The 15,485-nt window shown below is 33.5% G+C and overlaps 2 protein-coding genes across 3 annotated transcripts; both read right to left on the bottom strand.

Moving 5' to 3' along the window:
• Positions 1 to 5,541: 5,541 nt before the first annotated feature.
• Positions 5,542 to 7,223, bottom strand: LOC146943425 (E3 ubiquitin-protein ligase RING1-like). The gene is made up of 2 exons (XM_085741698.1): positions 6,120 to 7,223; positions 5,542 to 5,923 (listed from the first exon to the last, which is right to left on the bottom strand). The coding sequence occupies exons 1-2, from the start codon at positions 7,060 to 7,062 to the stop codon at positions 5,889 to 5,891; spliced, it is 978 nt and encodes a 325-aa protein (XP_085597824.1). The 5' UTR covers positions 7,063 to 7,223; the 3' UTR covers positions 5,542 to 5,888.
• A 1,542-nt stretch (positions 7,224 to 8,765) lies between these two features.
• Positions 8,766 to 15,485, bottom strand: LOC146943424 (chromosome-partitioning protein, putative (DUF639)). Of its 2 annotated transcripts, none has more exons than XM_085741694.1 (11): positions 15,059 to 15,485; positions 13,165 to 13,393; positions 12,520 to 12,675; positions 12,182 to 12,280; positions 11,818 to 11,975; positions 11,414 to 11,579; positions 11,083 to 11,219; positions 10,161 to 10,830; positions 9,889 to 10,001; positions 9,350 to 9,605; positions 8,766 to 9,228 (listed from the first exon to the last, which is right to left on the bottom strand). In XM_085741694.1, exons 3-11 carry the CDS (start codon positions 12,664 to 12,666, stop codon positions 8,932 to 8,934), a joined length of 2,043 nt encoding a protein of 680 aa, XP_085597820.1. In that variant the 5' UTR covers positions 12,667 to 12,675; positions 13,165 to 13,393; positions 15,059 to 15,485; the 3' UTR covers positions 8,766 to 8,931. The 2 variants fall into 2 exon arrangements, with proteins under 2 accessions (XP_085597820.1, XP_085597819.1); XM_085741693.1 differs by having other exon boundaries at positions 12,520 to 12,667.

Here is a 15,485-nt window from a genome sequence, read left to right as displayed (position 1 = left end):
TTTCTCTGTTCTGTCTTTTGTTTCATTAGCTTCTATGAGTTTTTACCATCAAAATAATGAACTATGACTTTTGAGTTTGTTTCATTACACAACTTATCTTTTAACCAATTTAGTTTGTACTTGCATAATCTTAATGAAGTTTTAGTGTATTCACAAAGTCTATTTGTTGTCCAAGGAATGATCAGTTATTGTATATTTATTTTATCGTATCTGATTATACTTTCTTTTTCTTATGTTACAATCAAATAATTTTGACAAATAAGTTTAAAATAAGATTTGTTTTCCATTGCAAAACTAAAAGTTTTATTAAAGGCACTCCATTTTTCTTTTAATTTTAAAAAGAACCATAAAGTTATAATAAAGGAAAGATTATCCAAATACAATTCTTAAACTTAACAAACCTGATAAATTAGCTCGAGATTTTGAAGGTAGGAAGATCTCATGTAGGATTTGTTCCTATTATGAGTGGTTTGTAGAACATGTTCTCTATTGTAGCCAGTAGTCATTTGTGTGGTTGGAAATGTCAAGTTGTTTTTGTATTTGAGTTTTGGACGTAGCTTGCCTCCTGTTCTGGTTCACAATTGTTGAGTGTCACTAGGTCATACAGTTTTTGGTTGGTTTCGATTTCATCCCGATTTTTAGTTGTTGCTTGTTCAAGAGTGATCTCTTGTGGTGAGTTATAGTTCATGTTGTTTCTCTTATTTTATATTCGGTTTGGTTGTACTGTACACTTATTAAGTACCTCTGGTACTCCTTACGTTCTTGTGTTCTTTACTCGGTTCCTTTGCTCCCATGACTTTTTTTTACCCCAGAGCACCTCTTATTTTCTTTGCTTCTTATATTCTATTACTAATATTTGGAGGGCATTCCCATTAAACTCCTACAAAGTTAACTAACATTAAATCAACAAATATATTCGAACAGCCGTTCTAAGCACGTGTAAGAAACCAAAAGGATTCAAAAATTAATATTACGTAAAACCGCACCTCATGTGTCTGGTTTGACGCACACCGTCCTACATAGCTTCTTGTCACTGGTCCACAACTCACATAACCATCACGCACGCACAAAAAAGTGTCAAAAATAGAGTAGTAGGTGCAAAGCATGTATCCTTAATAGTTGGAAAGCAACAAAGACCTTCGCATAGCAATTTGTTAGACCCATATTAAGGATCCTTAATTTGTAAATTGAAATTGTATTTTAGTTGTTATAGTATTAACACATTTACTTGTAATTTAAATTTGTTAGAATGAAAATAGACTAGATTAGAGTTTATAAGGTATAAGTATGACCAACTTTAAAAATGTTAGACATAATTTGTCATATTTCCTATCATTATCTTGTAGTCCCGTTTTTAAGGCATAGCCCTAACCTTTAGAAAACTTTAAAGTCTATTAAAAGTTTAATTCACTACTAAGCCTAGATACTTAAATGCTGAGTATAGGGTTTTATAAATACACTGTTATCAATGAAAAAAGGTTCTATATTAGTCAAAAAAAGTTCTTTTCTTGTTTTTGTCCGACAGATTGATTATACACGAGCTTAAACTCACAAATACAACTAGGATATCTCAGTTTTTAACATGTGTGAAGGTGACTACTTTAATAATATTCACATTGTCAGTTGAATTAGACCTTAAGAACATTCTATTTTGATAACTAAGGCAACCTTTAAGAGAATCTACCTTTATATGACATCCTATTTAAATTTTTTCACATTAACCAGTTTGTTGCCCATTTATATGTTTTTCTCAAATCAAAACCATAGTCAGCCTCCATTATGAAAAATATTAAATTTGAAGTTTAGAAAGAAATTCTATCATCTAAAATTTTTATTTTATTTTTTAATTTGGAATTGAATTAGGCCTACTTTAGATTAATCTCAGCATTAGATTGATTCTAAATTAAATTAGGATTAGGATTCCTTCAAAAAAAATTAGGATTAGTAGAAATTTTATTTTATTCAAATTTAAAATATGGATCAGAGTAGAATATTTAATTAGGTAAAAAGGTTAAAGTTGTAAATAAAAGAGTTTAAGTGAGATGTACTCTTATACAATTGTTTTTATTTATTATTCCTTTTTTTTTTTGGTGGCCGGGGTTTGAATTTTAAACCTTACATATATTATGCATTGTCCCTACCAACTGAGTTAAGTTCACGAGGACTGTTTTTATTATTCCTAATACAACTAGCAAAATACGAACAATAGGAATAGGTTTAGGTTCGTTAATTAATTTGGGCCTGAGTTTCGTTAGTTAGTTCTAAGGTTCTTCTCAATTCCATGTGTGGTATAACTTCATTATTATATATACTGGCGTTCAAACGGTCATTCCATATCTATATGTCCAATCTTTTTTTATTGTGCTAATGCATATAAATTATAATAAATTATAATAAAAACAATATTATCTATAACAATGTATAAAGAAAATATGAGATTTTGAGTTAGATTATTTACTATTCCAATTAATAAATTATACACTTAGACAAATTTTTCTAAAATAATATTTTATATTCTTTTAGCCCACATATCAAAGGCCTTCCAACACCTTAATGCCCCTAGCAAGGTTACAAGCTTGTGTTGTAAAACTCGGATATAATAATGTTATATTATTGATGTCACCGAAAAAGATAAAATTTTATATTAGAATTCGTTATATTGTTGGTGTAAATTTTAAATACAAGCATATCGTGACAGTTTGAAATTACAAACATTATATACGTATAATTTTAATAAAATCTAACTAATTTCATAAAAATAATGTTCATATTTTAATTGCATTAGCGAGATAAAAAAAAAAAAAAACAAGCAGACGGCCACGGAGTGTCCATCTGAATGCTAGTAGATATAAATGGGATAAGGGGGATTTTGGACTAACTTTTTTTACTATTCCAATTATACGTTAAATAAATTTTCCTATAATAATATTTATTGTTGGTAACATTAAAAAAGATAAGAATTTATACAATATTTGTTATATTCTTTGTGTCATTGAAATAGATAAACATGGTTGGTTGAATTTGTTATAATTTTAAAATCACAAAATCTATATTTATTTTTTTTGACACAACAAAATATATATTTATACTTTATATCAAAATGAAAATTTTATACAATACACCGTTCATAAATCAAAGATGTTAGCGCAATAAAAAAATCAGAAAGACAAACACGCGAGTATATTATAACAAACTTATAAAAACTTCATCGATATTTTCTATATTATAAAAGGGTTATTATATGTTTAACCCCTGTACTATTAGCGGATTCTTGTTTATCCCCTTGTAAAAAAATTGTTTAGATTCCCACTTTGTAATTTGAAGATTCTTTGACTTTGAACCTCCATGGCATCAAATTTTAAAATTTAAGGTACTTTCGCTCCTTGTAATTTGAGCGAATTTCAGTTTACCCTCACGTCATATCAATGATTTTATACGGTCAAAGTTCATGGAGGTCCAAACCCAATAAATCTTCAAATTATAAGAGTTGAAATCAAAACAAATTTTTGTACGGTGGATACAAAAATATATTAACAAAAAAAAAAAATCAATAGACGTGTGTTTGGATATTGCATTCATATATCTTTAAATTTGTCTGCTCCGTCTTGCGTTTGAGAGAAGCGGCTGGCAATCATTCCATCAACACTTTCATCCTCCACATTGAATACTTCTTTGCTGACGCGCCAATCCCTAAATTGCCAATAAGTAACCTTACTTGTAAAGTAAAACCCTTGTTGTTCTCAAGCTCCGTCGGGTGTCGTGTCAGACTTTTGATTCTTTTTCAAAAGTCAGAACACAATGTGATTCATTTGTATTTTTTATTTTTTATTTTGTGGAATTGAATTTTCTAATACCTCTGTCTTTTTTGTATAATTTAGTTTTATCACCCTTATGACTTTCCTACGTTCAACAATTTAACTCGGTTAATGCTCAACTATGATTGGGATATAGTTGTTCAAGTGCTCCATCATTGCCCTAAGCTTCAAAATCTTGAACTTTATCAGGTTTGTTTGTTTGTTAAATTTAACAATCATATTTGATTTGATTTATCTTTTCTTAACAAACCTTTATTCTTTTGTTTGAATATGTATAATATTATTAACAGAAGTTACAAGGCGACATTACAAGATATTATATGGACAATTGGGTCTATCCTAAATCTGTTCCAAGTTGCCTTTTATTAAACCTTACAACTTGCACTATGCGGGACTTTGCATATGCAGACCAACAACGCAATCACATTATGTTAGCAAGATTTATTTTAAAGAATGCAAGAGTTTTAGAAACTATGTCAATCTGGTGCTACACGAAATGGTTTAAAGTAGAATTAGAAAAAATATTATCCTCATGTCCAAGGGCTTCTTCAGCATGTCAACTTTTAATGTATAGGTGTTAGTTAATTAGTTTCTCTATTTTGTCTTTTGTTTCATTAGCTTCTACCATGAAATTGTTGGATTTAGTGGTTTGATGAACTATGAGATTTTACTGTCAAAAAAATGAACTATGACTTTTGACAGTACACAAGTTATCTTTAACTAGTTTAGTTTATAGTTGCATGATCTTAATGAAGTTTTTGACATAGGTTATTTGTTGTCCAAGGAATGATCAGTTAATTACAAAGAGTAGTGTGGTAGGCATAGGCAAATAAGCTTTCAAAAAATCTACTGCTGCACAAAATTTAGTAATAGCATGACTTGTCATTGGGGAGAAACTTGGTCGTTAAAATTGTAGCTGCATGTTAATTTTCAGCCATAAAAAGAGAACTATGAATATAAGATCTGTGGGCATAAAAATATGTATTACTGATACACTTGTTGACCTGCAAATTATCTCTTGATTGAAGAAATAAATGAAAAGTGTGAGGTACAAGGCAATGTTATACTTATGAGTGATACCCAAGTAGTAGTAGTTTTTCAATTATGCGTTTTGTTTCATTAGCGACATGTTAGCAGAATCAGAAGCGATATACAATCTGAACTACTTTAGTAAACAAAAATGTTTAGGACACAATATCAATAACAGACCCTGATTGACAAGTTATAAAGATAAATCAACCTTGGAAGCAGCCACTAGAATGTTTATCATTGTCAGAACTAGTCCATTTTCATGAAGATATATACTAGATAACTGATCATCAAACGTTTTGTAAGTTGTGGTGAAATTAAGCTCATGAATAAACGAAAAAATACCTTCGAACAGGACTGAAGAGCCTCAAGTTGGAGATGGTGGCTGATGTAGTGGAGGTAAGCGGCCATGAATTGATGATGGAGGCTGGAGCATATCCAAATCTACTATAGTATTCCAATTCCACAGACAAACTTTTTCACCAACAATTCCTGACACTACTATTGTTACACAGATAGCTCTGCTACATGTTTCATTGCTCTCTTCTCTCTTTTTTTCATCTTTTGTATTTAAGGTAATAAGAGTTATGGAAATTTCAAGTTTTCTTACAAAAAGAAAGTAAAGTTTACAAGCACGTACCATAAAAAAACTGACAGAAGAAACCAGATTGAGTAGAAAATAGAAACACAACAAAAATTTAGAGGGTATATGTTGATAACAATATAGAAAACAATCTTTGAATATATTTATGCGCATTATCATATATACAGTGTAATTAATTTCATGTGACATGCACATTACCTATATGTACACCTCTTGTATCAACTAAATTTAATGGAACCATAATTTGCACCTTACAATGGCCAGAAGCCAGACTGATGAAATTTTAAGTTAGTGCAGCATGTTACTGAGCATCACACAATTAGATAGGAGAACACTCAACAGTATAACCCTCAATAGTGTGAAGCATATGAATTACCATAAGCAATGGAATAGTTTCAACATGAGAAACCAGGCTTCAGTGTGAGATCTCATAGACGAACCTACGAAATGAGCAATGCTCTCCACCAAGCGCTACCTGCAGACAGTTATCTAACGACTTTGTTACTCTTTAAAAATCAAATTATAGTCTCCCTCCTTCCTAATGATTGGAGTTATTGGCTTATAATTAAATTAAACATATATCACCATAAGGTGAAAAAATGCAACTATTTGAGGTTACATGTGAAACAACAGAAGTAGTAAGTAGCAACAGCCTTAGAGTTTGATCTTACTTCTACTACGAGCACGAGCGTGGAGCTCAAAATAGGACCGCGTCCAATCTAGGACTGCTCGAATAGGCCTAATCGAAGCAAGTTGGCTCCAAATCCAATTAATGCTGCTTGTAAATTCCTCAAACCCCAAGAAACCCTGCTGATCATTCTCATTTTGGAAAAAGTAGTGGTTAGCATTATGATTATCAACGCCCTGTAGCTCGTGACGGCATACGGGGCAAGTGTTATGCATTTGAAGCCAAGGGAGAATGCAGTCAGAATGGTAGAAATGTTTGCATGGTAACTCTCTCACTTCCACATCAACCTCAAACTCATCTTTGCATATAGGACAATTTGGATCACTTGCTAAATGTGCTTCTGTTACCTTAACCATTGGCAAGGCTTCAATGGCCGAAGGAGATGCTGGAGGTGGCCCCGGTCTAATATTGTTGTGAATCACCCCATCAAAGAACTCATCTAATGAAGGGGTTTCAATGTCATTGAGCTGAGGAGCCAAGTTTTGTGATGGTGGTGGTGGTGGTGGTGGTGCAATAGGCCTTGGTGGATGAGTTGGTCTTACAAATCTTAGTGTAATCCATGCTTGTGGATTTTGATTTTGATCATCTTCATGTTCTGTTCCCCATTGTGGTGTTGTGTTGTTTTGGTCTTGTCTTCTAAGAGATGGATCAAGGATGAAAGCTAAGCTACCCATTAACTGGTTAGTAGAAGGAGGAGGGTCCATGTTTCTGTTGTTAGGGTCATTCATAAGAAGTCTTGGCCTTGATATATCAAGTTCATAACGCAGTTGATGGAAGCAATATGGACAGAAAGAGCCATAATTTTGAATGGTATTTGTTGATGGTATTCTGACAGTACGTTGGCAATTGAGACACCAGAAATAGTGGAAGGTTCTCATTCTTCGAACACCGTCGACAATGACACGAGGACGGCCTGTCAGAGACATATTATTGGAAGAAATGAATTGTTGAGGAAGATGGAAGGAAGAATATGGAGAAAGTATTTTATTTTATATGTGGGTTTTGAGGAAGGAAAAAAGGGTGAAAGGGATGGCTTTGGATTGAAGTCACAAAAAGAAAGGGATTCCTTTTCATTTGTATGTTACTATTGGTGATCTTTGTTTTGGTTCACCCCAATGTTTATGTTATCATGTTTTGCTTTTCTTCACAAACTGAGTCTTCCTCTTTATAAGGCAAACAAAAGATGCTTGAATGGTCATGGCAAGCAAGTTAAATAAAAATGCTTTTTGGTTTCCTTGAGGAAAGTTGTATGTTATAATACCATATTAATTATGGATCGATGTCAATGCTCTTAAAATATATGTGTTTGGAAAAAAAAATGTTGACAATTGTTAAAAGAATCGATTCAACTATTGTTTGTGCATGCTTTTTAGACACATAGTGGGGGAGCTTATGAACAATTTACTCTGGCATGCAAGCCTCTATTTCAATCCAATATCAAATCTTTCCAGTACTTTGGAATGAAGGTCTATGGTTTCTTGGTCATTATTGCAATGTCAGTGAGAGACCCTTAAATTATTAATTAAAAGACAAAGAATAAAATAGTTGAACAAGGTGGACACTAAAAGCATCTCCGATGGTCTTTTCTTAAAAAACTTTAAGTTTCATAAACTACTAATAAACGGTCCATACAACACTACGTCATACAACTCATACACAAATAAAATAAACTGGATTTCAGAATATATTCCAAATAAAATAAACGTTCAAACACAAATTATTTGAGTAAGTTGTTTTTATCTCGAAATTGATCATAAGCAAATGTTGCACCAATCAGCATAATTTATCTATTAAATAATATAAAACGAAGACCAAAAAGAAAAAAAATCTCCATCATTTTGTCTAATATATCGTCTGTTAGACTCTTAGACCATCCTTAATGAGAATGTTTAACTCATTAAGCATTAGTATCCAATAGGTACCTTACTGAGGAGAAATTCTAATTGGTGCTTGTGGAACAAGAGTGTTCATTAAGCTCTCTCTTTATAGGACCCATAATATTTTAATATTAAAATATTGAAATGTAAATGATATAAGTTATTGGTGTGATTCATTTGCAACTTTTTTAAGGATATTGGGGTGGAATGATTGAGTGTTTATTAATAATTGAGCCTTTTGTTCAAAATTATTCTCTCCGTCTCATAATAATTATATATTACTATTATCTTGGTTACAAAGTAGATGTTGGTTCAAAATTATTCTACACTGATGGTGCATCTAAACTTAACTCAAGATAGTATATAATTGATTTTGTTACGATTACAAGAGAGAATTTGTAACCATCAAATCATGAATCTTAATTAAGTAGACGTAGTGTTTATTATCTTGGTTACAAAGTAGACGGCAACGTCTACTTTGTAACCACAATTTAAGAACGATAAAATACTGAATTCTTATTAGATGTCAGTGTAAACATAAGTCCCCTATATGTTTTCTATTTTCTTTTTGTCCTGAGCTAGGACTATGAATTCAGTATTATACAGTGTAAAATACTGAGGAATGTAAGATACAGTGTCTCTTTCATCCCTAAATAATCAATAATACCCCTCTCTCCTTATAAAAAAAAATGAGAAGACACAGTTTTATAATGAGAACCAACATTGAAGATGGTTGAAGTTAATGAGAGGAGTTGAAGCTGAAAACTATCTAACTCAAGCATTGCAAAACATAAATATGAAGGATCCAAAGAGCTGGTTAAAAGCTAGTACACGAACTTCCTATTTTTATTTACAGCAAAAATTAAAATAAAATTTACATCTTTACAGTTTCTGTAAGCAACCCTGAAAATGGTATCACTATCCGGACTTACCCTTGCTTTGGTTTCCTGGTGGTTTTGATTTGTTCTCAAGTTCCTTCAAGGAAACTTCTGATCTAGATTCTTCGTTTTCAAAAGGTAAAACTGCTACTGGAGCAGCAGGAACTGCATGCCACCGCTCTCTTAAAAGTTTCGTGAGTCTCTCAACCATTTCCCTCCGGAACTCGAGCTCGCGTGTGAACATGTCGAAGAGAAGAAAGGAAAGAATGTACTTGAATGGAACAATGAAGAGAATGGTAGCCCAAGTTAACATCAGCACAGCAACCTCAGTTGTTATCTGACAAAGGATTGGATCAGATTATACTTCTACAGAAGAATATAATAATACGAAGAACATGTCCGAATGTAAGTTATAACTAAATCTCTCATTAACCATGCATGATATTATATTATAATACCTGTGGATTTCCAGAAAGTAAAATTGAACGTATTTTGAGAAGCGAGACATTCACTTTCTGTGTCATATTCTCAACGTCACGCATGGCATCTTTTACAGCAATGATCTTTTGTATTGTATTTGACGGTGGCTGATCGCGTATCATCACTCCGCCAAAAAATCGCCCAAGGCGGCCTTGCTCCTTAAGGCTCCTGATTGTCAGCATTCCAACAGCCGTGATCATCAGCATCACTGGAAAGATATATGAGAGCAAGTTTCTGGAAAGACACAACAAGGAAGTGGTCAGAAACAACTATGTTCTTCATCATCAAATACACCCAAATTAACATTTTCAACAAGTATGTTCTATGGGAAATGTTGATAAGAAAAATAAATGTTGATAAGAAAAATAAACCTTGAATATGAGAAAACTAATTACCCAATAAGTTTACAGAAAAAAAAAGAAAAAGAAAAAAAAAACTATGAAACAAATCATGTTATCAGACAAAATAATCATCTTCAGACAACGGCAGAACAAAGAAAAATGAGGTGTGAGTTTACCTAAAAATTAATGTATAGGAAAGTCCAAGAAACCCAACAGTCAGGTGTGGCTCCTCCCAGTGCCTTAGCTTTTCAAAGTTTTTGACAGTTAAGGTGATAGGAAATATTAGCTCCTGCACAGGAACATGATTATTGTTTAAGACCATATTACTTTTGAAACCCAATCAAAAGAAAAAAGATATTAGAAATATAATTGATCAAGGTTTTCTCAATAGTTAAAGGAAATTGTGAGAATCATTAAAGGAACACAAAATCAAGGTAAGCATTCCAACCTTAAAAAGATCAATGTTGCTTGGTATGCCTTTCAGTGTTGCAGCATCAATGGTTGCTTGAGTCTTCTCCACAACCTGATACTTTTGTTTGCTTGTTTTTGCTGCTCTTTCAGTGAGCGTTAGGTCAGCCACAACATGATTCTTACTCAACACTAAACCTTTTGTTGAAGTGTTCTTCCAAAAACTAGTAGAAGTACTAGACCCCCAAGATGGAGATTTCATCCACTTCCGCAAGTAGACACTTCCGTCGATGTCAAAAACATGGTTACAGCTATCAGCTATTTCGTTAGAAGTTCGATTTTCTGGCTGATAGCGGGTACTTGTAAGTCCTGTAACCAGTTGACTTCCCCAATAGTTAACAGCTAAAGTTTGGAGGACAATATCACCATTCGGTGCATTCTGTAAATATGAGAACTGAACGAGCTTGGTAGGATCGTCGAGCAACTTCCGCAAATGTTGAAGGGCCTGGAGTCTAGCAATACCATTAATGGCACTGCTCGTTGCTCTTTGCTTTCCTTTGCGAGCCTCGAAAACATTAGGTCCATACTCATCAGGTCCATACTCATGCGTGAACTTGTGTAAAGCAATGACTTCGCTAATCAATGCATGCCAAACATCCCTCCTCATCTCACCTCCCAAGTCAATAAATTCCAGCACCCACCAATTCGACCTAAGTATGAATGTAAGTAAAAATATAAACACAGACTATTTAAGATGATGATGATGATAAAATGCAGCAAAAAGCAACAGAGAAAAGTGGAGGACACATGCTGTGGGTTCTAAATACCGATGAATGTTAACTCAAATAACCAGAACATCAGAGGACGTGGTTAGATTACATCATCAAATTTTCGTTGAATGTGTAAACCACAATTCTAAGACAGAAAAAACTGGTAAATAGTGTTTGAAGCAGCTTACTCACTCTGAGCCAGAAGAAATAGAAACAGCAGAGTCAAAAAGCGAAGACCCTAAAGGCCCAACTTTTGCCTTCTCTACTCGCAATCCATCATATGTAAGATCCAATCTCATGGCTCTCTTATTCCCCAATAAGCCAGCTCCCTAGAACATCAGAAAACATAAATAAAATAATATGGTGATTAACTTTATTCTATCAACAACCTACCAATCCTACTTACGAATCGTGTTACGACCCTCGTGTTTACGATCTTTTACCAGCCTACCAATCCTACTTAAAATCTTGAACCTGACTACATTGTATGAGACAGCATATATAAACATTTCAGAAATTATACCTCAAAATAGATTGCTTTATCAGTAAGAGTGAGTTTGCCAGGCCATGCCATATTATTCTCCCACTTCAGAACAGGCTGCTTACTGTTGGAACCAATGCATAAGATTTTCTCCTCGTCAATTTGGGGAAACTCTGGAATCTGATATGACCTATTTTCTCGACGTACTCTACACCAATATCAGTACAAGTTCAGCAGAAGAATTCTATAACTCTTGAAACTTCATTTTATCAAACACTAACTATCCAGATAAAATGGGAACACCTAATGAACTAGAAGCATTTGAAATCGGCAAATCATTATTAGACCATTTATCTTTAACTCAGGGATCAAAAACACATGTTGCTTGAATGTCTTCTCCTAAGGTCATTATATAATCAACAAAAAGATGGTATTTAGAAACTCACTTGACAAACTCATTAATGTAAGCTAGCCACGTGCTCATGGAAATGCCATCTTGATCACCGGCAAGAGCCTTAAAAAGATTGTGCACTGTGGGGCGGTCAACCACACCAGAGACTGCAGGAGCAATACGAACAAAAGCCTCCTCGGTGACAAGTTTACTCTGCAAAGTTACCCAAATGATCTCTCAAAATCATAAAGATAAAAGAACTAAATTAAATAATACAGATATGTTGAAAAATAGACCAAGAAATCCCTAACAAAAGAAAATCACTCACTACACATCTTCTGCATCAAATCAGCTGTGTATTCACATTTCACATGCTCATAGAGTGGCTGAACTAAATTAAATAAAGAAAAGAAGTGAACCTGTAAAGAAGCCTTCTCTGCATTGCTGGAAAGGACATAAGTGTAAGGGTTTTCCCAGGCAAGCATTGTTATGAATATCAGCCTCTGGAAAGCGGGATCCTATAAACGTGTTCAAGAGCAACAAACAACATTACATTTCTTTATGTGATAATAGAATGCATTTTATTCAGTATTACTATATTTGAATAACTAATTGAAAATGAATAAAATGGATGAATAAAATGGAATACCAAAAGAGGTCAAATGCAAATTTGATGAGACCGTGGTTAACTTATACAAAACAAAACAGAAAATGAACATAGTTTTCAATATTTTATCCATAGAGCAGTACACAATACCTGGAGAGAAGGATGAACATCGGAGTTGTCCCTTGACAAAAATCTAAAGCAGCAGTACTCAACCAAATTACGAGCATCACTATATACAGCTTCTGGAACAAGTGTTTCAAAAATATTTTTCATTTTCTTCCCAGTCAATCCACTCATCCTGCATATCTTATTTCCAAAAAGTCAAATAATAGTATCTGTATCAGTTTGATAGGCATAAACGCAGCAAGAAATGCAAAAAGACAAGACCATCGTTAAGGAAGGATTCAGATTTCCATTGATATTAAATTAACAAATCCCATAGCTAGCACAAGAATCACAGATATCATATTTTTTTAATTGAAGCCATCAACTTGTGAAGAGAACGCTATAAATTATACGAATATACCTATAAACATTTCAAGGCCAAAGAAGAAACAAGAGAGTGGAAAATATACATCATTATTTAGTGTCTTTTTCTGTTATTACGTTGTTCTTACGGTAGCTTTGGGAGTAAATAATTGTTTTGTGCATTCCAAGGACACAAGTTCAAACCATATGTAACTTAGTCTTGAATTCGTTAATATATTATCGTTTGGTGTATTCATTGGCCCAAGTAGCAGTATAGAAAAGTTACACTCTGAAACATAAAAATAAAATGATGTCCATGTAATTCACCTGCTGAATTGCTCAATACATATAACAGCAGCAAAAGAAAGATTCCCATATGGCATTTTGCGGTCGATCGTTTTCTCTACCATCAATATATCTTCCATAACTTGAAATCCGACATCATTTTCAGGATCAGGCTTCCGGCTTTGACCAGTTTTTGCGAGCGGAGAAGTTACTTCATTCAAAAAGTTTTGTGTCCTCGACATCAATACATTCAATCTTTCTTGGATAGAATCTTCAAAAAATTGGTGAAAATTTAAAAATTAGAAGAAATAGCCAAGAAGAGACACTACATAATTTAGGAAATACTATATTCACGATCTCCTTTTAATAGTTAAGCTCACAAACAGAAAGTATTAAGGTCACATTTATGTATAAGCTATTTCTATAATAAAAGATAAAATCAAGTCAAATTGTTTTTACATAAGCTCAAAGTTGTTACAATAATCTATCCTAAAAAGTTTATGGATAATTATAAGTTGTTTCCGTAAGCTCTCCTAAACAGTCTCCGAAAGTGCAGTTTAGGTGAGTAGGGCTTTGGAGCTCAACAGGGTCTGAACTAGCCTCAAGGCTCAAAGAGTGGTAACAAAGGTACTTACAACCCACCAAAGAGGTCCCCGTGCTGATAGCAGGAGCTGAACGCACGACCTTCTGGGTGAGTCAACTTCTTACCAACCAACTAAGCCAACCTTCATTGGCTCCTACTTTCTTCTTTGTATAAAAAGGTGATAAATCCGACATTAAATCGAATCATTAGGAGAATTTAGAACTTAACTATAATTTGCATTAACAATCAGTGAAATCCAAAAAACAAACAGTCTGGAAATGGTAGCTTCTCAAATATGGTTGTGTTTAATTTAAGTAATACTAATAGTAGGTTCCATGTCAGACCGGCAAGTTCTATCGGACAGCAGTCAGACCGGCAATGTTGTATGGTACGGAGTGTTGGGCGGTTAAGAGCCAACACGAGAGTAAAGTAAGCGTAGCGGAGATGAGGATGTTGCGTTGGATGAGTGGTAAGACTAGACATGATAGGATTAGGAATGACATCATTAGAGAGAGAGTGGGGGTAGCACCTATAGTAGAAAAGTTGGTAGAAAATAGGCTTAGATGGTTTGGACATGTAGAGAGAAGACCCGTAGACGCCGTGGTAAGAAGAGTAGATCAAATGGAGGAGAGTCAGGTTAAAAGAGGTAGAGGAAGACCTAAGAAAACTATTAGAGAAACCATTAGAAAAGATTTAAAGGTCAATGAGTTGGATCCAAATATGGTCTTTGATAGAACATTATGGCGGCATTTGATCCATGTAGCCGACCCCACTTAGTGGGATAAGGCGGTGTTGTTGTAATAGTAGGTTCCAAAATTTGATCATAAATAAACAATAATAGTAATTTCATTGTTTTTACTACTAATGATAAATAATAATTCCATTAGAAACATACATGGAATAATATAGGCTTATAGCATATCATATTTGTACTTGGCCCTGTTTGGAAAAACAACTTATTTGCAGCATATAGCACAAGTGCTTGTCATGATAAGCATTTAAGTATAAGCTATTTCTATAGGAAAAAATAACATAAATTTAAATTATATTTGTATTAAGTTATGAGCTGTTTTCATAAGCAATCTTGGAGGAACTTATGAAAATAAGTTGAAAACAGCTTATGAACAATGACATAAGCTGTTTCCATAACTATAATTTGCATTAACAATCATTGAAATCCAAAAAACAAACAGTCTGGACAAATGGTAGGTTGTCACAAATAGGTGGTTAACTAATGGTAGGTTCTAAAATATGATAATGGAAAATTTGCTATAAACAATAATAACATATTTTTATAATAAGCAATTATTATTATAATAAAAAAAAAAGAGTGAGTAATGAATGGAATCATACTAGCACTTAGGTCATGGAGCTTGAATCTGTCACCCAAAGACTTGAATGAAAACTTTTGCTCTGAAAGTATTATTCTTCTTCTAGAAGTAGAAGTAGAAGTAGAATGGTTATTATTGTAACAAGAAATGAGATAATAAGTTGGAGATGTTCTCAACTGAATCATGGGAAACTTTGTCCCCATTCTTCTTCTTCTTCTTCTTCTTCTTCTTCAATTACCTTTTCTTTGATTCAGTTCAAGCAAAACCATAAATCGAAAAGTAGAATGAAAAAGAAACACTCACTCAACTGTTCATATCATTAATTAATCATGTAAGTATATAATGAGAGAGAGAGAGAGAGAGAGAGAGAGAGAGAGAGAGTATTTGTTTGCGCTTATCCCTCTCTGTGTGTATAGAGATAGAGATTTAGGTGAAAGAGAGAGAGAGAC

The sequence above is a fragment of the Medicago sativa genome, chromosome 2, assembly GCF_051527215.1.
Source record: "Medicago sativa cultivar Bolivia chromosome 2, Bolivia_mono, whole genome shotgun sequence".
Classification (NCBI taxonomy): Eukaryota; Viridiplantae; Streptophyta; class Magnoliopsida; order Fabales; family Fabaceae; genus Medicago; species Medicago sativa.
Note: the sequence above shows the minus strand (reverse complement) of the source record. Positions and strands in the feature narration are given on the sequence as shown.

Bases quoted from the DNA above. Each gene is read 5' to 3' on its own strand.
- LOC146943425 (XM_085741698.1), bottom strand. From the start codon at position 7,062: ATGTCTCTGACAGGCCGTCCTCGTGTCATTGTCGACGGTGTTCGAAGA. The intron at 5,924-6,119 runs GTAAGATCAAAC...AACTGTCTGCAG, and splicing joins CGCTCGTGCTCGTAGTAGAA to GTAGCGCTTGGTGGAGAGCA.
- LOC146943424 (XM_085741693.1), bottom strand. From the start codon at position 15,239: ATGGGGACAAAGTTTCCCATGATTCAGTTGAGAACATCTCCAACTTAT. The intron at 10,831-11,082 runs GTGAGTAAGCTG...ATTCATACTTAG, and splicing joins TCTATTTCTTCTGGCTCAGA to GTCGAATTGGTGGGTGCTGG. The intron at 9,606-9,888 runs GTAAACTCACAC...GTGTCTTTCCAG, and splicing joins TCCTATACATTAATTTTTAG to AAACTTGCTCTCATATATCT.